This window comes from Thamnophis sirtalis, unplaced genomic scaffold (assembly GCF_051295495.1).
Source record: "Thamnophis sirtalis isolate CommonGarterSnake01/CBP01778 unplaced genomic scaffold, rThaSir2_p1.2 scaffold_4, whole genome shotgun sequence".
NCBI lineage: Eukaryota > Metazoa > Chordata > Lepidosauria > Squamata > Natricidae > Thamnophis > Thamnophis sirtalis.
Genome location: NW_028261384.1, coordinates 70425274 through 70452543, shown reverse-complemented (window position 1 = coordinate 70452543; position 27270 = coordinate 70425274). Strand labels below are relative to the sequence as shown.

General features: G+C 37.3%; 1 protein-coding gene across 2 annotated transcripts in view; it reads left to right on the top strand.

Annotated features, from left to right (window-relative positions):
• AMPH (amphiphysin) overlaps nucleotides 1–27270 on the top strand; it is a 228107-nt gene that overhangs the window by 138612 nt on the left and 62225 nt on the right. For both annotated transcript variants that reach the window (XM_087713101.1, XM_087713099.1), the window contains exons 4-8: nucleotides 1282–1376; nucleotides 5705–5800; nucleotides 7662–7769; nucleotides 9792–9877; nucleotides 10521–10596. In XM_087713101.1, coding sequence (XP_087569227.1) covers nucleotides 1282–1376; nucleotides 5705–5800; nucleotides 7662–7769; nucleotides 9792–9877; nucleotides 10521–10596 — 461 coding nt within the window. The remainder of the gene's footprint in view (nucleotides 1–1281; nucleotides 1377–5704; nucleotides 5801–7661; nucleotides 7770–9791; nucleotides 9878–10520; nucleotides 10597–27270) is intronic.

The window sequence follows — 27270 nt, the reverse complement described above, 5'->3', positions numbered from 1 at the left end:
AGGGCCCTTAAATACAGGGTGCCGCAGGGCTCGGTCCTTTCCCCCCTTCTATTTAACATCTACATGAAGCCGCTGGGTGAGATCATTCGTTGGTACGGGATTAAATACCACCAGTATGCTGACAATACTCAGCTGTATCTGTCCGCCCCGTGCCAACTCAGTGAACCAGTAGAAGTAATGTGCCAGTGCCTGGAAGCTGTCAGAGTCTGGATGGGAAAGAACAAGCTTGCGCTCAACCCTGACAAGACCGAGTGGCTTTGGATGCTGCCCCACAAAGATAGTCCAGATATTCCATCTTTAAACCTGGGGGGGTGAGATCTTACACCCCTCAGAGAGGGCCCGCAACTTGGGTGTTGTCCTGGATCCGCAGCTGATGCTAGAACACCATTTGTCAGCTGTGACCAGGGGAGCTTTTGCCCAGGTTCGCCTGGTGCACCAGTTGCAGACCTACCTGGACCATGAGGCACTCCAAATGGTCACTCACGCCCTCGTCACCTCAAGACTCAACTACTGTAACGTGCTCTACATGGGGCTGCCCCTGAAAAATGTTCGGAGACTACAGTTGGTCCAGAATGCAGCTGCGCGAGCGATATTAGGTGTACCTAGATACAGCCATGTTACACCTATCCTCCGTGAGCTGCACTGGCCCCCTACTGGTCTCCGAACACGCTTCAAGGTGTTGGTTATCACTTTTAAAGCCCTACATGGCCTAGGACCTGGATATCTCCGTGACTGCCTCCTGCCACATACCTACCAGTGCCCAATAAGATCTCACAGGGTGGGCCTTCTCCGGGTGCCGTCGACTATACAATGTCATCTGGTGGCTCCTCGGGGGAGAGCCTTCTCTGTAGCTTCCCCGGCCCTATGGAACCATCTACCCCCTGAGATCCGGACCCTCCCCACTCTCTCGGCCTTCCGAAAGTCTATTAAGACCTGGCTGTTCCGGCAGCCTGGGGCTGCTGATCTTTGACTGAGCTTCAGCCCCACTAAGATTGAGCGCATGTTGTATCTTTTTTAAATCTCTTTGTCTTGTATTTTAAATTCTTTTAATATCTTTTAATATTTTTTAAAATTGTTTTTATGTAAGCCACCCGGAGTCCTTCGGGATTGGGCAGCATACAAATCCATTAAAACCTTAAACCTTAAACCTAACAAAATCCTGTTTCGTAGCCTTATTGAATCTCTGAAGTTCATAGATGACACCGATAAAGGCAGATGAAATGGAATCCAACCTTGAGATTACAGATGTGAACAACAGACTCTTTCTGCTCAAAATTTTAGGCATGCAAGATGCTTCCAAAAAGCTTACAGAGTCTCTTCATGAAGTATATGAACCTGATTGGTATGGGCGAGAAGATGTGAAAATGGTTGGTGAGGTAAGAATTTATTTTATTTATTTAAGAAATTGCAGATTTAGATTGAATTGTACTTAGAATAGACACAATAAATTAATGTGAGAAGTAAGTGATTACATAAAGGTATATTGTTATTAAATAGACAACTAAGGATGCAAAGGAATTAGGTTTGCTGAAAAGAAAGAAATATTAACCGTAATTGAATATATGATCACAATGAAAATGAGGTACTTAGATGGAAATTTTTGATTGTATACATAATTGAAAATATGGATGCACAAACGCTTGTAACCAAATGACATGCTGTATATAATGGATGATACTTTTATATGTTGTCTTTTATGTTTAAAAATAAAAACATTAAAAAATAATAATGTGAGAAGTAAACAATGACTTTTAAGATTCACAGATTCACTTAACAACTGTGTTACTAAGTTAACAAGTGCAGTGATTCACTTAACAACTGTGGCCAAAAATGTCGTAAAGTTGAGCAAAGCTCACAACAAATTTCTCACCTGGTAACATTAATTTTGGGCTCAATTGTGCTCATAAGTCAAGGACTACTTGTACTTTAAAATCACTAAAGCAACTGTGAATATAATTCCTGAAGATCATAGGTTCCTTCCTTTTTTGTGATTTTGGTTGAAAACAAGAGCCTGAGTTGCTTGATGTCTTGGAGATCAGCCTGATACCATTGAAAATAGTACACTGTTTGTATTAGAGTCCATATAACACAATTTTTTTCCAAAGCTATGAGGACTCTAAAGGTTGTTCTGGATTCAAGAAAAACAAATAAACATAGTGATACAAAGAGGAGCATTACATTAGCAAAGTGAGAAGAGGCTTGGGACATCATGAAATCTTCCTCTTCAGGTCCACACCAATCAGCTGCTGGTTTTCTGGGCCTCCTCATTGTGACTCCAGTTACCGGTTCTTCAGGTTCCTCTTTCTGTCCCACTCCCCAAGTCCACCTGGGTCAAACAGTAGGTTCCTCCACTTGCAAGGAATTGGATTGAATAGGAAAACTGTAGCTAAGGAAATATGGTGAACAAACACAGCTCAGATAGAGATTAGATCCAAATGTGCAATATGAGCTTCATGGCTAAGTTTTAATTTGTGTTTGTTGCCTTATTTTTAGTCTCACATTATAATGGAATCCTTTTTAACTTGACTCATTTCCCCATGCAGCTGACTTACATGGTTATCCTCTTGCATTATCTGCCTGTCCAGAGTCTAGTGAAATCTTGCAAAGTATATCAATTTCTGGGCAGGTGCCTCCTTTGTACACAGAATGAACTAGTAAGAACAGTATTAATCCTATTCTGCAACTTCCACAACGATCAGGTATTCATTCTTCATGATGGATTCTTTATGTTTGATTCTTCCATTTTAAATTTTTATCTTATTTCACTAATCTTCATTGCCTCATAAAGGCACAATTTTCTAGCTGCAGAGTTTTCTGCAAGTGCCAAATGCGGGGATGGAATATTTGCTTTTTATGCTTTGGGGAAATCCAAGCATCAGACTCATATAAACACTGCCAAGTGTTTACTAAATAGCTTTGATGCAGTCACTCATCTTATTTGTGACTCATTCTATGAGAACATTAAAAAAAACCAGCAGGCTGCAGCTATTATTATTGATTTGACTGCATCTGTTTCCAGTAGTCCTCTCCTCTCCAGCTTCATGCCCCTTGTATCTCATCTCTGAATAGTTTAAGATCTTATCTACTACTGAGGATTTGCAGACCTCTTCCACATTGCTTTCAGCACCTGGAGTATCAGTGAATAAATGTCAGAGATTTTCGAATGTTCTGTCTTGACTAGAGCAAAAGAGAGGAGTCCTTTCAATATGATTGTTCTAATATGTGTGCATAGTTCAGCAGGTATACAGCACTTTCTATAAGTGGCTTCTTATAGATTTTCTGATTTGAACCATCACCTCTCCTTTAAGTTGTTTCAGTCCTAAAGGCTTTTATTTTGAAAGGAAAATTTATAGTACATCACTGCTGAGACCTTAATTCTCCCTTCCTGTGTTTTATAAGAAATGGTATCAACTTTAGTTTTGTACTTTACTGTTGGATCTATTCTGGAGCCTTAATTTTAGTCTGTGTAGGTGGCTTATTATTATCTTTAAGCCATTATATTACTTCCATGCTTGGATTTTAGTTTCTTGTTCTGATATACCATGCAAATATCTCCCACATATTGCAGATAATAACCCATTAGTCTGATCTGGGCATTCTCTAAGCCTCTACAAGCAAATAAAGGGGCAGTGTGGATCCATCCCAGACATCCTGTGTATTAATTACCATGTTAAATTGCCAGACATTGAGATTTAATACAGTAGTGACTTCCAGAGAAGAAATAGCAAAGACAGCTCTACTAAAAGTGGAATTGATTACTGCAAGCAGAATAAAGAGCCAGCAAGTAGACCAGCTCTTCACAATTTCTTTCTGAAGGAGACACTTGAGATTGCCCACAAGTGCTTCAGACCGTTGCTCCTTATGAGGAGATTGCAGGACAGTAGTCTCCAGTGAGTGTAAAGCAAACTATTTCAATATGGGGCATACTACATTATATTTTTGAATAATAGACACAGAAGTTAAATATAAGAATGACTCCTTCTATAGATACTATGTTTTAAAAAGTCATAGAAGAGAAACAAGTTTTACCTGACAAAATTGAAAGTGAACTCAGTAGACTTAAAAATGATAGGGTACAAAATGATAAGGGAAAAGATGCTACTCTGCCATAGAAAAGAAACTGACTGATATTTTAGTAATTAAAAGATGTATATAATTAGTTATTTATTAATTTGGAGTTTTTGCACATTTTTGAACTGCCTAACTTTCTCAAATATAAATAACAAATGAGAGCTTATTTTCCTGTAGTGTATTGCAAAAAATGTTAGATTTGAAGAATTTTGTGAGAAGAGACAGAAGAAATGAAAAGAATTTAAGTTTTAGGACATTATGTAAAAGTTTTAGGACATTATCTAAAGATCAAGATTGTTAAAAATAAAAGAGATATATATATAAAGTTGATTTATTTGATTAAGGTTAAAATATATATATTATCTCTGGTAAAACTTAGCTTTTGATAACCAGGACTAAAACTTCATGATCAGGATTGAAACAAGGAGACTTTAAGAATTTGTTTATAATAAGAGTTCAAATATAGAAAGAAGATATCATTAGTTCTGTTATAAGAGTGATAAATTACTAAAATTGTTTATATTTGTTGTGATGAAGTTATTGCTTTATATATATATTTTCTTTTTTTACTATATTATTTTTTCTATTTCTCTATTTTTATTTTCTATTTTTTATTCTTTTCTTTGTTTTTAGTTTGTATTAGTTTTTACCTTTTTTCCTCCTCCTCCTCCTCCTCCTCCTCCTCCTCCTCCTCCTCCTCCTCCTCCTCCTCCTCCTCCTCCTCCTTCTCCAATATCATCAATTGTGATCCTGTTGGCAATGAATTTTTAATTTTTAATCAAATTGGGTTTTTTTTTATAAAAGAAGACTGAAGCCAGCAATATAATCCTGCTCCTGTATTTCAGTTGGGCCTGAGTTCTACACCAATAATGTCTGTATAGGGTTACTGAGTTGCTATGTGATTTGTATCAGCTTTCTAGCAAGTTTTCACAGGCATCAGCTATCATTTTACTACTAATGATTAGTAGTGCCAAAATGTCTTTTCCATTGGCTAGTTGTTGAGAACAATTTAATGCACAACTAAGATATATCCTGGAGGCATTATGTTCTAATGTTTGGACAAATGTAAAATGTCATTGACTCTCAGCATCCTAATGTATTTCTAATTTTGAAGTTCTTAGGTGACAATTTGACTGAAAATTATTTATACTGAAAAAAGAATTGATACAACAATAGTTAATAAAACTTACTAGCTTTTAGGCATCCTCCAGTGTGACTCTAGATGCTTGAACAAGTGACCTTGGAGATAAACTTCGATCTCCTTAGGAAAATGAGAGCAGAATTTTTTCAATTATACGTAATATATTGTGGGCAAGAATGAATTTTGGGTTTTGCATATGGCAAGAATGAATGTGGAAGTTTATAAGCAATATCTAAATATTTTCCTTACTTTCCATTCTCTTGAACTAATGTTGAAAAAACATGGTAAATCCTAAACAGTGAAAAACATCACTGTTTTGATGATATTAGGTACATCAATGTGAAAATAAATGTCATTAAAATTCAAATAACCAGAGTTTCTCTTTTAATTTTGGGCTGTTGGATTGATAGAAATTCTTATTTGGATTTGTAGGTGTTAATATTTTTTTTTGTTTAAATCCGTATTTTCAGCATGTTTCATCTTTCTCTACAGAAATGTGATGTGCTTTGGGAAGATTTTCACCAAAAGCTGGTAGATGGGTCATTACTAACTTTGGATACATATTTGGGACAGTTTCCTGATATAAAGGTATAGCATGCCACTATGTGTCTTAAGTCAAATGTTTAGCAATAGAAGCAAAAATACTCTATTTGGAAAGCATAATACTCTATAAAAGCTTTCTTCCAGCTGCTTACATTTAATTACCAGAAAATAGACAAGAAGAATTGGGTATTGACCCCTTTAGCTAAAAGACACTCCCTTAGAAATTTACCCCTCAACCTTAAATGTTGATAAGACTGGGGATTCTAGGTGGGATTAACACAAATGGCTTTATTGTTTTATATTGCCTTTGCACAGATGTGACTAAATATTGAAATATTTCATAAGACTGGCAGTGCACCTGATGTTTACTCAATTCTTGGGACTCCAGAGAGTAGGAAATTACTGCAGAGATTCTGCCCCACTCACATAACAATCTAAAATTTCTGGACCCGTTGTATCAGTCCCAGGTGTATCACATTTATCTCTTGAGCCAAATCAGAGTTGAAACTAGGTTTCTTTATGGTATATGACAATTTGATTTATATACTGTTTATTTCTTTTGAGGTGGGGGTGTTTGTGAATGGAAGATGATTTATTTAAAATCCAAATAAATCATTTGTGGTCTGGCTATACAATTCCTCTGGTTTATCCAATAATATTTTGCATTGAAGCTTTGAAAATACATGAACATTCATGGAACAAAACTGATAATGGGATTTGCTATATATTTTGTGCTAGGATTACTAAATCTTTAGTGTGTTAACTAAATACCTTTGTCAAGGAACACACTGCTGTATGTTCTTCTAACCTTTGGAATAATACATTTTTTGAACATTTTCTTTCAATTACTATATTTGGCTTATGAGTATATTCACCAATCTGATTCAATCATAAAGAATGGTCAATGTGTTTTGTGTTTTGTGTTTAAAAAAATCTGATAAATATAAAGTTGTCTTCTAGTACCAGTACTTTGAAGTAGAACAAAGCAAGAAGCATAGCTGTACCTCAAATTGTTGCAAGCCTGAAAATATACTTTTCCTCCCTAATCTTTACAATCCCAACTAGATAGGATCTATTTTGAAATGTTTGATATGCTTCTATTTCTTCTATGGGCTCTGCTACTTCTTCTCTGATCATTGCCTAATCTGTGACTCTTCCTCCTATCTGCCAAGGTCATTCGCATTTATTATTATGGTCCTAGACCTTTCATTGCTAAAACATTCTGATGCTCTGTTTGAATTTAATTTCAGAATTAAATGTTTAATTTTTAATATTATGATTATTCTTTTGTTTCCATTCTTTTGCATATTTTATGTGTAATACTGTTTTAATCCTATCACAAATGAGTAATTGCAATAAAAGCATTATTTTTAACAGCTGGAGTATTCTTTTGATTATTTTTGTTGATTTATACATATTGCTGAAAATTGGGTTCTGAATAGTTTAGTGAGTTTCTTTTTTTTAATCTTTGGAGAAGATTTCATATGTTTTCAATAAAGTCTGGAGCAACAAGTTTTAAATTGCATGTAAAATAAATATATGGAATTTTAGAAGTTCAAAGTCTGTGGCTTTTGAAACTTTTTTTTTCACTTTGAAAAATACAATCGCTATGCCTGTTATTTTTTTTAAAATAAAAAGTACATTTTTGGGCCTCTTTATCATTTTAGTTTCATTACAACAACTTTTCCAGGAATAACAGGGAGAGAGAAAATGATCATTCAGGTGTCTAGATGGTAAAAATAGACTTGAATCTGGGACACCTTGGTTCCATTTCACATACATCACACTGGCTTAATTTTTAAGTGATGGAAGAAACGCATAATATTTTTAAAGCAGAAAAGTTCTTTTCAGATATCTTGTACTATATTGTGATTGTGATTTTTGATTTGAATATCATTATTTACAGAATCGCATTGCAAAGCGGAGCAGGAAGCTAGTAGACTATGATAGTGCAAGACATCATCTGGAAGCTTTGCAAAGTTCAAAAAGAAAAGATGAAGGGAGAATTTCTAAGGTGAGAGAGAGAAAGAGATACAACAATATACTCTTTACAAGACATGCAGGGAGCGATTGACATTAATCTATGCTTAGTGCTGTTAAGTTGTGTTTTATCATTTGATTGGGCCACCAATATTGCAGTAGTGATGCTAGTGAGATAGGAACCAGCAGCTCTCACACTAGAAAGAACTGTTATCTTAATATTGGACAGATGCTTCTCAAGGCCAAGAGACAAATCCTGGATGATATTGATTCAGAAATACAGGAGGTTACCTGAAAGCCTTGAGTAAACCATATATTGAATAAAAGCTTAATGTGAGCTAATCATGTTAAAATTTCACTAGTTGCAGTACATTGATAGTATATCACATATAGCCAATGATTAAGATGTCCATGAATGACATCTAGATCATGCCTCTGGGATTAGCATTTCCAAATAAAATAGCATTTTCTCTTCATCATTGCACTAGAAATAAATTCAGTATGTGGATGTTACATCCCTGTGTTCTAACTTTAAACAGATTCAGATGTAATTTTGTGAGAGGTCCTTCCGAAATGTATTAGATTGTCTTTTCTTTTTAAAGGACCCTTATATTTGGTACATCCATTTCCTTGGCCATAGTAGAAACATTACGGTATTCAGTCTTAACAAACTTCTGATTTATTTTTCAACTTTTCAGCCCAATCTACACTGCTGAAATCTCTTTGTGATCTTCTATCCTAGTGGTAATAGGACTCTGTTAAATTTTGAGTGTTGTATAATTACAATTATAATACAACACTTACAAATAACAACATGTTATCAAAAGCTGATAAAGCTCTTGGAGTAATATTAAAATATCATTACATATGAAATCAAATGTAACTGACTTCATAAAACAGTTCAATGGCACAAAAGCTTAGCATAGGTGTGAATTAGATATCTGTGGGGGATTTTTTTCCCAGTTTTCAAATAAGATTACAGAAGACTGGTTCTCCCTTACAGAAAAGAGGAAATTTTCAGATTGTCACTTTATTTTTGCTCTACTTTCCTACTAAGTGATTAATTAATTACAGTTACATTTAGTACCTGGGAGGGATAGATATGTGCTTCAAGATGTCCATATCAGAAGTCAAAATGATTGGCTTGAGATGCTCTTCACTTTGATAATGGAAATAAAAGCATCACTTGCTGTGCAGTCTTAGGAGGCAAAGTATTTTGATCTGATCTGTTTTAAATAGTTACAACTGTGAAGAGAATAGCTTTTATGATAGCACACTGGAAGGGAAAGCTTAATGTTTCCCTTTACAGCTATGATTTCTGCCTGCAAGAAAAAAGAAAGAAAATCACATTGGTAGGACTGTAAGCTTTCCTTTAAAAAGTTCCCATGGGCATTAAATGATATTTTCTCATTAAAGTTTTATTGCCATCCACTTATTTTAAGGGATTTGGAATGGAGAAAGAAGGGATAAGTGACTAATACGTGCACAATTGCACATTTGTTGTGATTCTGAATCAGGAAATTTACAACAGTAACTTTTTCTCTTTCTTTTTAAAGGCTTGGTTGTATGGTATCCCTAAAATTTAGGTTTGGCTCTAGACTCAGCAACTTCAGCTAAGTGTAACCAAGCCAATAACATGCTATTCACATTCTGAGTCACATTCAGATGGCTTTCAATGTACCCCAATATAATAAAAATTATCACCAATTTAAGAAAGATTTAAAAATTTTCAATAATGAATATCTTAAATTCATTCAGATTTAAAGCAATGAAGCTGCAATCTCATTAGATGTCGGGTAGTCTAACAAAAATTTCATCAAGGTTAATGCTGTCATGACATTGGCAGAATCTTTAATTTTCTTTTCCCTTTTTGTTTGGTCCCTGGAATCTGAAAACATAGTCAACCTCTGGATTAAGTTCTGAGACTGACTGCTTTTGTCCTTAAAAGGAGTACAAACCCAAATAAATCCCATCAGGAATAATATGTTGCATTGTTCAGAACTGTTTTGTTTTTTTTTCCCCAAAAAAGTTTGCTAGGTATTTCACTTTGTTGTAGGCAGAAGAAGAGTTTCAGAAAGCACAGAAGGTATTTGAAGATTTTAACACTGATTTGCAAGAAGAACTACCATCTTTATGGTCAAGGTATATTGTTTGGAAAGTTATGTGCTTCATCTTTTTATTTCCCCAAAGCTTTTAAAAAATTAAATTGTTTTTTCTCTGTGATCTTTTAATGGCATCTTTGTACCCTTAGAAAAAATCACTTGGCTGTTCTAACAGTCATTTTCTTATTAGCACAGTGAACTATTTAACTATGATTCAAAAGTAGAGCTTGTTGAGAAACTAAATCTTAATTTTATTTTCATTAAGTGTTGGAGACATCTAACTCAATGAGGGAACAAAGAAAAATAATGAAAACAAAAGGGCAAACCTTGTTCTTCCATAGTTGCTTCACTGACATCCATTGGGTGTAGAGCATGCCCAAGCAATAGAGATCTATACTATGGAGATAAATATATCTAAAGAAAGCTTAACTTAAGTTTAGTATCATAAGCTAGAAATTTGCAAAGAAGGAGGTTGTTTGCCCATTCAGGTTATACATGTAAATTATGTGTTTTACATTTTCAGGATTCTTTGAATAAGAATAAAATGTGCTGTGTTCATATACAATAAGCAGTTTTTCATTCATTCTTTCTTTCTTTCTTTCTTTCTTTCTTTCTTTCTTTCTTTCTTTCTTTCTTTCTTTCTTCTTTCACACTTTTAATCTTTACCTGTCATTTCTACTTAGGCGCGTGGGCTTCTATGTGAACACATTTAAAAATATCTCCAGTCTTGAAGACAAATTTCATAAAGAAATAGCTTTGGTGAGTAAATACATACATACATACATACATACATACATACATACATACATACATATACATACATACATACATACATACATACATACAGTATAAAAGTGAGACAGAAAAATATATGAACTGGATTAAAATATAAAGCTGGCAATAAATATATATTTAATCTGTAACAAGGTTGACTCAGCCTTCCATCATTTCAACATTGGTAAAATGAGGACCCAGATTGTTGGGGGCAATATGCTGACTGTAAAACCATTCTGAGAGGGTTGTAAAACACTGTGAAGTGGTGTGTAAATCTAAATGCTATTGCTATTGCTAACTGCATCAGTCTCTTTTTGTTATTAAAATTATTGCTGTAATTATAATTATTTAAGACTAGACTAATGGTAAAATTATTATAACAATAATCATCATTTGTTGAGTTGATTCCTTGACTTTGTTGTTGCTCAGGTTTTGTGGCTAACTTTGTATCTTGCCTATGCTGGGGGGGGGGGTATATTAATTTCTATGATTGTTATTTTTATAATCTTTGTTTTTTCTATTAGCCACCAATGTGATATGCTTGAGATGGACACAAATGTAGAATGAATGAATGGATGGATGGATGGATGGATGAAAATTTACTAGATGATATGATAATAATAAACAAGTAAGCTTCAGCAACTGGAATTTAAGAGAGGACTTACACTTCTCAAGCTAAAAAAAACTGTGAATGATTCTGAACTTAGTACAATAGAGCAAGGTGAACTTACTAGGATGACCACAAATGTCAGTCTAGATGACATATAGTCTTCGAATTATGACTGTAATGGAGCCTGCCATTATGGTCACAAATCACGATCACCTCATTTAACAAATCTCACTGCTTTTGGGGATGCAATCATTAAGTGACCATGTGAATTGTTAAATGGAGTATGGAGTACCTCAGATGTGGGAGAGGCCCAACCTACCTGCCCCAGATCTCCCAAAACTCTTTCACCTCCTTCTGCTGTACTTCCTGCCCCTCAGAGTCTCCATGGGTCTTGGGCTTGCTTTCCCACTCCACCAAATCCCATGCCTTCCTTTTCACCCCATTACCCATCATGCACTTATCTTATGTGGCTCTCCAACAATTCAGATATCTGCAGAAAGTAAGTGGCCTACACCCCAACCTCTAATCTGTCACTTACCATTTGTTTATTTAATAATTAGTTGTCTGCCTATCTTACTTTTTTATTTTTTTATTAACAAACATGTAAAATACACACAAAAACTTAGATGTACACCCCATTTACACAATACAATACGGACAGGAGCTTCCCGTTCTTTCTAATAGCAATTATCAATTGATACCGCTCACCTTATATTATTTCCCCTTCTTTTGTATTTCATTTGGATTTCACCATTCTCAACCCTCTTATTTTACTCATAACTATTATTTTTGAGTTTTGTTATATTCCTTCATTGATTCTTGTTTCTTTCCTCCATCCACCTATACCATTTATCCCATATCTGGTAGAATTCTGATTCTTCTTTTCCCTGGATTTCTTTAGTTAGTTTGTCCATTTCAGCACAATCCATAACCTTTCTTATTATTTCATCTTCGCTTGGAGTTAATTTGTTTTTCCATTTCTGGGCAAAGGTAATCCTTATATGTATTATTAAATACTGGATTTCTTTTTTGTATTTTGCAGACATTATTCCTACTAAAAAACTTCAGGTTTCCATTTTATTTTAACCTCTCCAGCCAATTTTTGATCCTTTTCCAAAAAAATTTAGCCTCCTCACAGGTCCACCATAAATAGTAATATGTTCCGTGTATTGATTCGCATTTCCAACATTTTTGGGGAGGTATTTGTTAAGATTTTAGCTAACCTTGTTGGTGCCAGGTGCCATCTGTAAAACATTTTGTACTGGTTTTCCTTATATGCAACTGATAGTGTCATTTTTAAGTTTGTTCCCCAAAATTTTTCCCATTTGTCTAATTCAATATTATAGCCAAAGTTCTAAGTTTGTTCTTTCACAATTTCCTCTTCCATTTTATACATCAGGAGAAATTTATATATTCTCCCTATCATCTTTCTATCTGAGCTTTGAATAATTTTATCCAATTCGTGTGGTTCTGTTTCAATGTCATATAATTTCATATAATTATTTTATTTAGTTTTGATTTGGAGATAGGTTAGCCAGTCAACTTTCATGTTCTGTTCTGCCAATTCTTCAATTGTTTTTAAATTTCCCTGTCTATCAATTAAGCCTCTGTATCTTAGCATTTTGTTCAAATCTATAAAATTTGGATGGGTCATTCTTTCTGTCGGTGATAGCCAATTCGGGATTTTCACATAGTGGATTTTTTTTATTTTGAGCCATTTTTGCAATAACACTCTTCTAATTAAATCATTTTGAAAGTATTTGTGCGTTTTATTTTTATCAAACCATAGGTATATGTTGTGACTCAGCAGAAGTTTGCTGTGAGTTGAGTCGGGATGCAGGAATAACAATGCAGCTGGGGCTCGTTAGTGTGGTCTTCTGGAGATAAAAGGACTGATGGTGCCACGCCCTGGTTGCAGAAGTCAACGTTCATCGTTCGTCGTTCGTTCATCGTTCATCGGTCGTGGTTTGTTTGTGAGAGGCACTTGGATAAGTGATTTGCTTTCTGTAACCCTGATTCAAGGAGACACTTGGAGAAGTGATCTGCTTTCTTTCTGTACACCTGGTGTTGCCGTAAGAGAAGTTTGTTTTTGCATTCTGTTATCTTCTTGCCCGAGACTTTATTTATGTTTAATTTTGGGCTCACAGCCAGCGGAAGCCAGGACTGATAAAGTTATTTCCTTTTAAGTCTGTCTGCCTGTCGGCTTTGAACAAGCGGAGGCGGGGAGTCAGAACAGATTGACTTCTGCCAAAACAAGCCTCCATTTGATTAATTATGGAGCAATTAATTGCTGAAAATAGGCAGATGGCTCAACAGATATCGGTGTTGGCGGATCAAATTGCACAGCTGCAGAGAGCTGCAAACCCGCCCCCCCCAGCCAAGGAGGAAGTGCCCAGTAGCCATGCCAGATAAATATGATGGGAGTCTGGCCATGTTTGCCGCATTTCTGGGACAATGCCAGCTGTTCCTGAGTTTGAGAGCAGAGGACTTTCCCACTGACCGGACGAAGGTGGGATTCATTATCAGTTTGCTCTCAGGCACAGCTGCCCGTTGGGCTACCCCCTAGTTAAGTCAGCTGAGCCCTTTGTTGGATGACTTCCAGGACTTTTGTCAGTACTTTAAACAGATGTTTGAAGATCCTATCAAGGGGGAAACATCAGCTAGAAGTCTGAAGTCACTGCAGCAGGGCAGTGGTTCATTGCAGGACTATGTAAGTGAATTCAGGCTGCATAGCCAGGATTCCACGTGGAATGAACCAGCTCTAATGGACACGTTCCAGGATGGATTGTCTGAGGCCTTGCAGGATGAACTGGCGAGGGTGGACAGGCCACCGACGTGCGACGCGTTGGTCCACTTGTGCCTCTGGATAGATGCCCGGCTGCAGAGGCGAAGGCCTCGCCATGCATTCCAGGAGACCACCAGCATGCCAGTTCAGCAAGGGACTGCAGTGGACTGGGAAGAGCCCATGGAGTTGGGTGCTGTCAGACCTCGAGTGTCATGGACAGAGATGGACAGACGACGTGCTGAGGGATTGTGCTTCTACTGTGGGGATCTTGGACACCTGGCAGGGAGGGTTCCACCACAATATCGCGAAGACCTTTGGCGTGGAGACATAAGCACGAAGGTCTAATCCGCGCTGTCAGAATCGCTGAAGCGAAATCGACAGCGCGGAGACATAAGGGCTTAGGGCAAATCCGCGCCTTTCCATAGTATTTTTTAGCAAAATGGGACGCTAGCACCGCTTCATCACGCAGGTGCAAATGTTGCAGCTGTCAAAGCTGTCAACTGTCAAATAATCGCGCGCACGTTGCAAAGCTGTCAAAGGATTCAAACCATCGGGCGCTGTCAAACCTTCGTGTGCACGTTGCAAATGTCAAAGCTGTCAAATGTCAAACCATCACGTGCACGTTGCAACTGTCAAAGCTGTCAAATGGCAAACCATCGCGTGGTAAACTGATTTATTGATTCTGACATAATATGCTTCTACTGCTGACTTGCTGACTGTTTATCTTATTTACTGACATAATAAACTGATTTATTTATTCTGTAATCGATATCTTTATTCCATTTGATGCAACAAAATAAACTTTTAGTACTACATTTTACTGTCTGTAATTGATATCTTTATTCCCTAACCCTTAACCTAATCCTAAACCTAATCCTAAACCTAACCCTAACCCCCTAAACCTAATCCTAATCCTTAACCCCTAAACCTAATCCTAAACCTAACCCTAAACCCCTAAACCTAATCCTAAACCTAATCCTAACCTAAACCTAATCCTAAACCTAATCCTAAACCCCTAACCCTAACCCTAATCCTACACCTAATCCTAAACCTAATCCTAACTCTAAACCTAATCCTAATCCTAAACTTAAACACCTAACCCTAACCCTAATCCTAAACCCCTAAACCTAACCCTAAACCTACCCTAAACCTAATCCTAAAACCCTAACCCTAACCCCCTAAACCTAATCCTAATCCTAAACCTAACCCTAAACCTAATCCTAAACCCCTAAACCTAATCCTAATCCTAAACCCCTAAACCTAACCCTAAACCTAATCCTAAACCTAATCCTAAACCTAATCCTAACCCTAACCCTAACCCTAAACACCTAAACCTAATCCTAAACCTAATCCTAAACCCCTAAACCTAACTTATTTAGTGACATAATAAACTTAATAATAAATAATAATAAATAAATAAATAATAAATAATAATAAAACTAGTCCTAAACCCTAAACAAAGCCCCTAAACCTCACTTATTTAGTGACATAATAAACTTAATAATAAATAAATAAATAAATAATAAATAATAATAAAACTAGTCAACAAAACTGATCGATTTGATGCAACAAAATAAACTTTTATTTACATTTCACTGTTTCAAAACATTCAAAAGCTGCATTTTACATTTAAAACATTTAAAAAATACTGCGGTTAAAACAGTCGTTAATTCAAAGCATTCACTTTTCGCGCTGCTGCATTTTACATTTAAAACATTTAAAAAATATTGCGGTTAAAACAAACGTTAATTCAAAGCATTCACTTTTTACAAACTCAAAAGCATTACACAAACATTAATTCAAATCATTCACATTTCGCGCTGCCATCGTCGCGCTGATATCGATGTGGTAATGTGGGTGCGCTAATGACGACGCGTACTTGTCGACGCGTATTTGTCGCGCGTTTTTGTCGTGTCACGGGCAGGGAGTTGCCCCAAGAAGAACAGAAGGGTTGCACAGACTGCAGCCGTCCCTCAGCAACGCACTATCATGTCGGACAACCAGCACATTTGTGCAGCCGTGATACCCCATTTGCACAAGGTAGCGTGCATTCGGGGTGTGTAGAATCCTAGGGCGGATGCCCTGCCTAGTACAGTAGAAAACTCTGACCCTGCGAACTCGCTTCCACCTTGGACTGTTCTACCCGTTGCATCCTGCGCTGCCATTTGTCATCCCGTGAGCATGCAGTCTCTAATACGGGATGCGCAGCGGGGTGATGACTGGGTGGAGCGAAGAAAGGCGGAAGTAGGGCCGGCGTCCCCATGGATTTTGGAAGGGGATCTTTTGAAGTCTCGGGCACATCCGCAGGGCACATCCATCGACGGGTGCTCTCACAGGTTCATGGCACTTCTGCATCAAGACATTGGGGGTTTTTCAGGATGTTGCGCCTGGCCTCCTGTCAATTTTAGTGGCCCCATCTGAGAAATGACGTGCGGAGGTGCGTGAAGTCATGTACCCAGTGCCAATGGGCCAGGTCTGCAAGGAGAGCTCCGCTAAGTTTCCAGCCTTTGTCAATCCCAGTCCCCACAGCACTGGACTTTGTTTCTTGGTTCCCGGCGGGGTACCAGTGTCTTGGACTGTGTTCCGTGGAGGCCGTCACCAACCCTTCTGGGCCGCACCCCGATCGTCAGAACCGGGGGAAGGGCCCTGCGGGAGGGGAGTGTGTGGTGGTTCGGCAGGGGTCGGTGGAGCTGCCGCCAGACTCCGATGGCGAGGGGTCATGTAGGTTGGCCTTGGAGGAGGTGGAGGACCCTGGACAGGGTGTTAGGGCTCGGCCGGAGCTGTTGGAGCAGCCGCCACACTCCGACAGTACGGGGGCTGGTGGGTTGGCCATGGAGGAGGTGGAGGACCCTGGACAGGGTGTTAGGGCTCGGCCGGAGCTGTTAGATCTGCCGTCAACCTCCGACAGTATGGGGGCTGGTGTGTCGGCCTTGCAGAGGGTGGAGGACCCTGGACGGGGTGTTGATGCCGTGAAGGGCAGAAGGAGACGTGGTGGCAGGAAGGAGACCTGGGGAATCTTGGCTCAAGGGGATTGTTCCTGCAGGTATTGGGGAATCACGACAGAGGCACCACAGGAAATGAGTGTGGGCCATATTATGTTTTGAAAATACGTTTATTTCCATTTCATTCCATACAATCACATGTATACTGTGCATAACCGGGGCATATAACATTGAATAATAAACACAGCCCTTGCTTTTATAGACAATACCCCCCAAAATACAAACCCAATATACCACCTTGACCCACCATACACCCTCTTTCATCCCCCTCCAACTTTCATTCTTCCTTCCAACATACCCCTCTACTTCCTACTTCCCCTCCCCCTCTATCACTCCTCTCTCCCAATATATTCCCTCCCTTCCTTCTCCTCCTGCCTCCAATCCTCTCTCCCACCCTTTCCACCCCTCCTTCTTCTTTCGCTCTACTCCTCCCTTCGGTGTACCTCTATTGTCTACCAATATGTTCAGCTTGTCCTATTTTTACACTAACATTAAAAAGCCACAGTATACAAATGCAATCATGTGCTTTAAGATCTAACACATGTTATATTTCCCTCCTCCCCCCTCCCCCTAGAATCCCACCTCCCTTCCCTCCCCCCGACTTCCCAGAGCCCGTACACGGTATAACTTTTTAGCAAACGCAGTCTAAAATGTCTTAAAACAAAGCAGAAAAAAAAAGGTCGATAAGATCTCTACGTTCAACTCAGCTTCTTACTGTTACCAAAACTTTAAACAGTTTAAGTTATTGCTAATCTTAAGCATAGGCTATCTGGAGTTTCTTAGTCCCATATTTGCTTTGTGTATAATCAATCCATTTTTTCCAGTCTCGTTTATATCTCTCGTTTGAATGTTCTTTAAGATATGCTGAAATTTTTGCCATTTCGGCTAAGTTTATAACTTTCAAAGTCCATTCTTGAGTTGTAGGCACGTCTTTCTTCTTCCAGTATTGCGCCACCAACAGTCTTGCTGCCGTTCTTAAGTACAGAACCAAGTTAATCTCTACCGCTGTAAAGTCAGTACATATACCTAGTAAAAACAACTGAGGGGTGAATTTTATCCTTCTTTTGAAGATATTTTGCAGGATCCACCATATTTTTATCCAAAATGCCTTAACCTTACGACATGTCCACCATATATGAAAATATGTAGCGTCAAGAGAACCACATCTCCAGCATTTAGGCTGTACATTCGGATACATAGAAGCAAGTTTTTTGGGATCTAAATGCCATCTATAAAACATCTTATAAAAATTTTCTCTCAGATTTTGTGCTTGTGTAAATTTCACATTTCTTACCCATATTCTTTCCCATGTGTCCAGCATTATTGGTTCCTGAATATTCTGAGCCCATTTTATCATACAATCTTTAATCAGTTCCGTTTCGGAATCCATCTGTATTAGTACATTATATATCCTCTTTATATGCATTGCTTTGATCTCTTATTTGTTTAAACAAATTATCCTCAGCTTTTACAAAGCCAGTTTTTTTATCTATTTTCCACCTAGCCTGTAATTGGCCATACTGAAACCACGTTTGAACTACCTTCTCCTCTTTAAGTACCTCTAAAGATTTTAATTGTAACACCCCCCTTTCTGAAGTAAGAAGTTGTCTGTAAGTGGTTCTATCGTGTTTTTGTTCTATATTCATATTTTGAATTGCATGTCTAGGAATTGCCCACATGGGCAACTTATCGTTTAGTTTGTGTTGATATTTTTTCCAGACCCGCAATAAAGCATTTCTTAAAATATGATTTTTAAAATTCTTATCCAATTTTTTGTTAAATAACAAATAAGCATGCCAACCATATACCAAATCATGTCCCTCGATATTCAATATTCTATCATTGGTTAAATGGGTCCAGTCACTAATTGCAGATAATGCCACTGCATCATAATATAATTTTAAGTTAGGTAATTTCAATCCTCCTCTTTCACGTACATCTTGCATTATTTTCATCTTTACCCTCGGCTTCTTTCCTGCCCATACAAATTTGTTGATACCGTTCTGCCATTCTAGAAGATTCGCATCTCTTTTAAGTATTGGTAACATTTGAAAAAGAAATAAAAATTTTGGTAAGATGTTCATTTTCACTGCCGCTATCCTACCCAACAAAGATAAGTGCAGTTTCTCCCACTTTTTCATCTCCGTCTGTATACTATGCCAAAGTGGTTCATAATTATGCTTATATAATTTCCCATTTGAAGTTAAAATATTAACTCCAAGATATTTGACTTTTTTAACTACCTCACATCCTAACATCACTCCTAATTCTTCCTTTTGTTTAGTATTCATATTTATAGCTAATATTTTAGTTTTTCCTAAATTTATTTTAAAGCCAGAGACTTGACCATATTGATTAATCATATTCATTAAGACCGTACTGGATTCCTGCGGTTGTTCCAATATTATGACCAAATCATCCGCAAAGGCGCGGACTCTATATTCTTGCTGTCTAATCTTGATCCCTTTTAGACCATCCAAGCCCCGTATCTTATTCAACAATATTTCCAGAGTTATAATGAACAATAGTGGGGACAAAGGACAGCCCTGTCTTGTACCTTTTTCGATTTGAAAGGAGTCTGTTAAACTTCCATTGACTATGATTTGGGCTGTTTGCTGCTGATATATTGCACCAATTGACCGTAAAAAGCCATCTCCTATCTGCATTTTTTGCAATATCTTCAACAGGAATTGCCAATTAACTCGATCAAAGGCCTTCTCAGCATCCAAAAATATGAATGCGGCAGGGATTTGATTGTTCTTTCCCAAATATTCTAAAGCATTAATGATTAATCTAACATTGCTCTTCATCTGTCTCCCCTGTATAAAAGCTGTTTGGTCGGTATGTATCAATTGTTGAATAACCACCATTAACCTATTTGCTAATATTTTAGTAAAATTTTTATAATCTACATTAAGTAATGAAATAGGTCTATAATTTTTTGGCTGAGTAATATCTTGATCTTCTTTGGGTATCAACGATATAAACGCTGTCTTCCATGATGGGGGCACTTTACCTTCCGATTGAATTTTATTAAATAAATCTCTAAGAGGTTCTACCATTTCTAACTGTAAGTTTTTATAATAAACCGCTGTTAGGCCATCTGTACCTGGTGCTTTCCCTAACTTTAATTGTTTGATTACCTGCAGGATTTCCCCAGAGGTTATTGATTGGTTCAACTTTTGCCTGTATTCTTCTCTAACTAGGGGGATTTTCTCTTTATCTAAGTATTTATCTATGTCTAAACCCCTAATTTTGTCCCCTTTGTACAGTTTTGTAAAAAATTCCCGAAATGCCTTTTGGATCTCCTCCTGTTGAAACACCTCCTTCCCTCTATAACGCAATTTGGATACATTTTGAGTTTTTCTTTTTTTTCCTAATCTGATAAGCCAACCACCTGCCGGGTTTATTTGCGTTGCAGAAAGTATTGTGTTTTGCATATAATAAACTGGTGGCTACCTGGTCAGAGATCAGCATATCAAATTGGGATTTTAATATGGAGATTGCTTCCTTAGCCTTTATATCGCCTGGATTCAGTGTTAATTCCAACTCTTTCCCTTTAATTTCCTCTTCCAATTCTTTTCGTTTTTGCCCTTGTTTGTGTCTATGTATTTTGTTTATATTCATCAGTACTCCTCTCATATACGCTTTGCTTGCATCCCATACATATTCCATAGATGTACCCTTATTCATGTTGAGAACAAAGTATTCAGATAACAATTTTTTACAATCATTAATGTACTTTTCATATCTAAATAAATTTTCATTCAACCTCCAAGACCTACCCTTCCCAGTTCCATCCAAACTGGGTTATGATCCGAAAGAACTCTCGCCGCAATCTTTGTCTTCTTCACCCTAGAAAGTAAATCATTAGTAATTAGTATAAAATCAATCCTTGAAAGAGATTGATGTCTATCAGAAAAAAAGGTGAAGTCATATTCCTCTGCATTCCTTTTGCGCCAAACATCTCGCAATTCAAAATCGTCCATCATGTCAAAAAAAGATTTGGGTAACTTAGCTCGGAATTTAGTGTTCGAGCGAGATGTCTTCTTATCTCTTTTAGTGTCAATCACGCCATTCCAGTCACCCAATAGTATACAGGACTTAAAGTCCCAGTGTACTAATTTAGCATGGAGATTTCTATAAAATCCATCTTGTTGTTGATTAGGAGCATAAATTCCCAAAAGTAATGTCTTTTTCCCTTCTAAGATTAAGTCTAGTGCGATATGTCTTCCAAAGGGATCTGCTTCAATTAGCTCGGCTTTAATGTCTTTTCTTAAGTATACAACTATGCCATTTTTCTTTTCCGTAGCAGAGGTCACAAAATGTTGACCAAGTTTGGGGTTAAACAAATATTTTTGATCAGTTGATTTGATATGAGTTTCTTGCAAACAAATTATATCATTCTTAAACTGTTTGAGATAATGAAATATTTTCTTTCTCTTCTGTGGAGAGTTCAGTCCGTTAACATTCCATGTCAAAATCTTAGTTGTCATTTTTGGTTGCCTGAAGCTTTTTTAGAGCCTCCCGCATGGCCTGTCTAACCTTTGGTCTGGCTCCTCCCACGGCTTCTGAGCTTGTTGCTGTGACTCCTTGATCAATGGCCAGTGATTGTTGAGATTGTTGCATTGTAGCTTGTTTTTCCATTTGTCTGGTAGTCGTACAGTTAGGTCTTTGTTCCCTGACCCCTTGCCCTTCCGGGAGGGGGAGATGGTACGTTTTGTCTGGTAGTTGTGTGGTTTGCTGTTTATCTTGTCCTTCTCGTGGTCTTTCTCCATATCCCGATGATTCAGGGTGTCCCACCTTCAAAATCTTATGATAGAAATCTCGAGCTTTCCATACAGAGTTGAGACGATATCTTTGCTTGTCAAATGTAACTATGATACCAAATGGGACATCCCATCTATACTGTATCTGACGCTTTCTGAGCTCTTCCACCAAAAAAGCATAATCTCTTATGGCTCTTAGTATTTGAGGTGGTATTTCTTTCAAGACAATCAAATCCTGTCCGCCAATTTGAAGCCTGGTATTATAGGACTCTTGTAGTATCATGTTTCTGAACTCTCTTGTAACAAAGTATATTACCACATCTCGGGGGAGTTGCTTCTGTTTTGCCGCCCAAGAATTAACGCGATAAATTTTGTTGATCTGCCAATCAAAATTGGATCCTGGTCTTCCCACCAGACAGTCAAAAGCCTCTGAAAACATCTGCTTTAAGTTCTCCTGTTTCTCTTCGCGCAGCCCCCTGACTCTTAATGCAAGCTCCATCTGTTTATACTGTATCATAATAATTTGTTTTTCAGCATTTTCAACTTTTTGTTCCACCATTTCAGTTTTAGATGTCAAGTTAGTTTTAGCTTCATTAAGAACCTCTAAGTTATCTTCCATTCCAGAAACATATTCTGTCAGTACGTTTACAATTCCCATCATATCATCATTCATTTTGGTGATCTTAGTATCAAACTTATCATATAAGACTTTTATCTCATTCCTTATCTCATCTCTGAATTCTCTGAAAGTTTCTAAATTCTGTTCTCTAGATTCTCTGAACATTTCCAAAAAGAATTCTTTCGTTGGTACATCTCCACTAGGGGGCATAGAGGGTGGGGACTGCAACTTTGTGCCAGGTATGGGGGACGTGGATCTAGGAGGTAATTTCGCAGGATTTAATTTTGATGCCATTATGTCTTTGCTTTAAGCACTTAATCAAATTTTGCTAGCCCGCTGTGCAGCTTACAAAAAAAAGAAAAGTTCCTCCCTTTTTGCAGAGAGTTTACGGAAGGTTTCAAAAGAGTGGCATTACACCAAAACAGTTCAGCAAAAAAAAAAAAAAAAAACCCTCTGTTTGGAATGTCTCTATATTAGCAAAGAATCTTTGAAAATTTTTAGAGTTTGATAAGAAAGAATCTTCAAAGAAGTGGAGCTAATTAGTTCGTGAGACGCTATTCCTTTGATTCTTTGCCAAGGAATTAGGGATATACCATTATTGCAAATGCGAAAGCTAGAAAATCGCCATCTTGGAAACAGTTACACAAAGGAAGCTTTATAACACCGAAGCTAGGATTTTTCCTAGAAAAAGCAAATAAAGTTCTCAGGTACAGGCTCTGCTTGTATTAGTTTCAGATAAAATAGTTTCAGAAATTGTCCTAAGAGGGGTTTCTTTGCCTTGTGCTGTGAAGACAGCCGAGGTTTCTGGCCGGAGGTATGACTCAGCTTTGGTTGTCTCCCCCCTTCTGTTCGCAGCAAAAAAAAAAAAAAGCTGCAAACTTCAAAGAAAGCTCTTACCAGCTGGGCCTCTCTCTGCAATCTTCTTGCCTGAAGAATGAGATATCTGCTGGGTGTTTAAGTAGATAACGAGCCAGAAATCTGGGAGCAGCTCAATTAAGCCACCGCCAACGGCAAAGTCCCGCCCCGGAAGCCCGGGCCATATTATGGACAACCCATTCTGATTGCATCCAGACCGTCAGACCGGGGAAAGGGCCCTGCAGTGGGGGATAGTGTTGTGACTCAGCAGAAGTTTGCTGTGAGTTGAGTCGGGATGCAGGAATAACAATGCAGCTGGGGCTCGTTAGTGTGGTCTTCTGGAGATAAAAGGACTGATGGTGCCACGCCCTGGTTGCAGAAGTCAACGTTCAGCGTTCGTTGTTCGTTCATAGTTCATCGTTCATCAGTCGTGGTTTGTTTGTGAGAGACACTTGGATAAGTGATTTGCTTTCTGTAACCCTGATTCAAGGAGACACTTGGAGAAGTGATCTGCTTTCTTTCTGTACATCTGGTGTTGCCATAAGAGAACTTTGTTTTTTCTTTCTGTTATCTTCTTGCCCAAGACTTTATTTATGTTTAATTTTGGGCACGCAGCCAGCGGAAGCCAGGACTGATAAAGTTATTTCCTTTTAAGTCTGTCTGCCTATCGTCTTTGAACGAGCGGAGGAGGGGGGTCAGAACAGGTATGTATGCCAGACTGCTTGCAAATCATGGCCTTCTAAGGTCAAAATTATTTTATTCTTTAGCTCTATCCAATCCTTCACCCATGTTATTGTTACTGCTGATGAGTATAAATCCCAATTTGGTAATGCTAAACCTCCTCTCTCCTTGCTGTCTTGCATTGACTTTAGTTTAATCCTTGCTTTTCATCCCTGTCAAATGAACCTAGCGGTTATTTTTTTTAATTCTTAAAAGAATTTTTTACCCTGATTAATAGGTGCGGTTTGCAACAGGAATAAGATTCTTGGTAAAATATTCATTTTAATTGTCGCTATACGTCCCATGAGTGATAGCTGAATATTTTCTAATTTTCTAAATCTTTCTTTATTTGTATCACTAATTTATTATGATTATCATCTTTAATTGTAGAACATTTTGCCGATACCCAGATCTCCAAGTATTTCATTTCTTAATTATTTGCATTCTGGTTGTTACTTCCAGTTCCCCTTCTTGCTTTTTTGTTATGTTCTTGGTTATTATTTTTCTTTAGTCTTTATTGATCTTTAGTCCTGCCACTTCGCCATATTCTTCTAATTTTGAATTAATTTCAGGCTGGATTCTAATGGATCCTCTAGAACAAATACTAAGTCATCGGCATAGGCTTAGGCCTTATATTCTTCATTTTTGAGTCTTAAGCCTTTTATTCCCTGGTCCTTCTGAAATTCATTTAATAAAATTTAATATAAACAGCAAAGGAGAGAGGGGGCATCCCTGTCTGACTCCTTTTTCCCCCCGATCTTCTCTGTTAGTTCTCCATTCATCAGAACTTTGGCTGTCTGACTGTTATTAAATCCTTCTATCATTTTTATAAATTTTTCTCCAAATTTCATCTCGTCCAATAGTGTTGTTATAAATTTCCAGATTATGTTGTCAAATGCTTTTTGTGCATCAAGGAAAACCAGTACCATTTGTTTTTCTGGATGCGCCTCGTAATACTCTATTATGTTAGGATGATTTTGGTATTATTTTTAATGTGTCTGTGAGGTAAAAATCTGTTTTGGTCCGGGTGTATTCAGTCATTTAAAACCTGTTTAATTCTTCCTGCCATAATTGCTGCAAATATTTTATAATCGGAGTTTAGTAATGAAATTGGCCTGTAATTTTGAATTTCTTGTAGGTTGGTTTCTTCTTTTGGAATTAGCGATATTATTGCTTCTGTCCATGATTCAGGTATCTTGGCTTTTCCTAAAACTTTGTTAAACATTTCCACTCCTAGCTCTTCCAATATTATTTTATTATATTTGTATAGCTCCACCGGTATTCTGTCTGGTCCTGGGGTTTTATTATTTTTCTGATTTTTCAGGACTAATTCCACTTCGGCTAACGTTATTGGCCTGTTGATTGCCTCCTTTTGTTCTTTTGAGATTGGGGTTATATTTTCTGTGTTTAAAAAATGTTTTATTTTGATTTCCTCCATACTATCTTGCGCGTATAGTTTTGCAAAGTATTTATGAATAATATGCTTCTTTTCTTCCACTTTGTATTGAATTCTTCCCTCATCATCTTTTAATTGATATATCATACTTTTTTCTCTTTCATTCTTCAATGTGTATGCCAGCCATCATCCAGGTTTGTTGGCTTGTTCAAAGTAATTTTGTTTGGCTGCTTTAATTTTCTGTGCTAATTCCTTTTGAGTTATTAAGTTAATCTTATGTTTTATCATCTCTCTTCTTTCTTTTTAAATTTTATTCTTTGGGTCTTTCTGTAGTTCATCTTTGGCTTCCATAAGTTCTTTTTGCATATATTCTTGTTGCTCTTTTTGTTTTCTAGTTTTTCTCACCATGTAGGCAATCGTAAAACCTCTTGTGTATGCTTTCATAGTGTCCCAGAGATTTTGAATTGAGGTGTCTTCTTTTTTATTTATTCTAAAAATAGTTTTAATTATTTCTCTAGCATTTGAGTGTATTCAATTTCATTTACAATATTTGAATTCATCATCCATCCTTTTCTTTGACCTTTCCATCTTAATTTTATTGGATTATGACCTGCCCACTCATTTGCTTCTATTTCAATTTCGCCTAATTGATTACATAGACCAGATGAAATCCAAGCCATGTCAATTCTTGATAGGGACTGGTGGGGGTTCGAATAAAAGGTATATTGCTTTCTTGTTTTGTGCCTTTCTCTCCAAATATCGTGGAATTTATATTTCATTGCCATCTCAAAAAAGGATTTGGATAACTTATTTTATTTTTATTTTTATTTTCATAGTCCGTTTTTTAATCCACTATTGCATTATAATCATCAATTAAGCAAATATTTTCATATTCTGCCAGTGCTGTATATAATTTCCCAGGTTTTTTGGTTTTCCACTAAGTTCCTCTGTTCCCTTTTAATATGCACTTCCTGTATACAGGTTATATCTACCTTCAGTTTCTTAAGTTTATTAAACATCTGCGCTTTTTTTTTTTGGTGCATTCAGTCCATTCAAGTTTATCAAAATAATTGTTATTTCCTGGTCCATCTTTAGATGGGGTGTTTTTTGTTGCTTCTAGTTTGTATCTGACTTTTCCCTCGCGCGCCTTCCTTTTCTGCTCTCTCTCTTTCTTGCCTCTGTTCTTCTTTCCTGTTTCTTTCCTTGTCTTCTGATGTTTCTTCCTCTTGACTTCTACTTTCTACGTCATCTTTACTTCCTCGTTCTTCTTCCCCTATGCAGTATTTTTCATAGAATTCCTGCACTTCTTCTATATTCTCTATCTTATATCTTTTTCCTTGCTAAGATACAAGTACCCCTTCTTGTACCAACCATCTGTATATTATTCTGTTTTTATGTAACTGATTTGTTAAAAATTGGTATTGTCTACGTTGTTCACGAATTCTCCATGGAATCTGTTTAAGCGTGATCAACTCTTTTCCCTGGAATGAAATCGTCCCTTCTCTGGTTTTTTTGTACACTTCATCTCTAGTTGGTTTTTTGGCAAATCTTATGTGCACTTCTCTCAGGAGCCTATGTCTTCTGGCATAATTAGTATGCACACAGTAAGCTTCATCAATGTCCACTCTCAACTCTTGTTCTTTTCTCTGTAGAATTTCGGTGAAGATTTTGATCATTTTTCCTTTCAGGTCTTCCTCCTTCTCTTCTGGTATGTTTTGGAATTTTAGATAGAATGCATCTGGAATGCATCTCAATATGACTTCTATCCCTTATGTTCCTGAGGCTGCATGGTGCAGTCCCAGAAAATGCTATTTCTGGGACTATGCCACCCAGCCTAGGGATAATGAAAGATGAAGTGGCCTGCTCTCTTTCTCCAATGTGAACTCCAAACCTTTGGAGATCT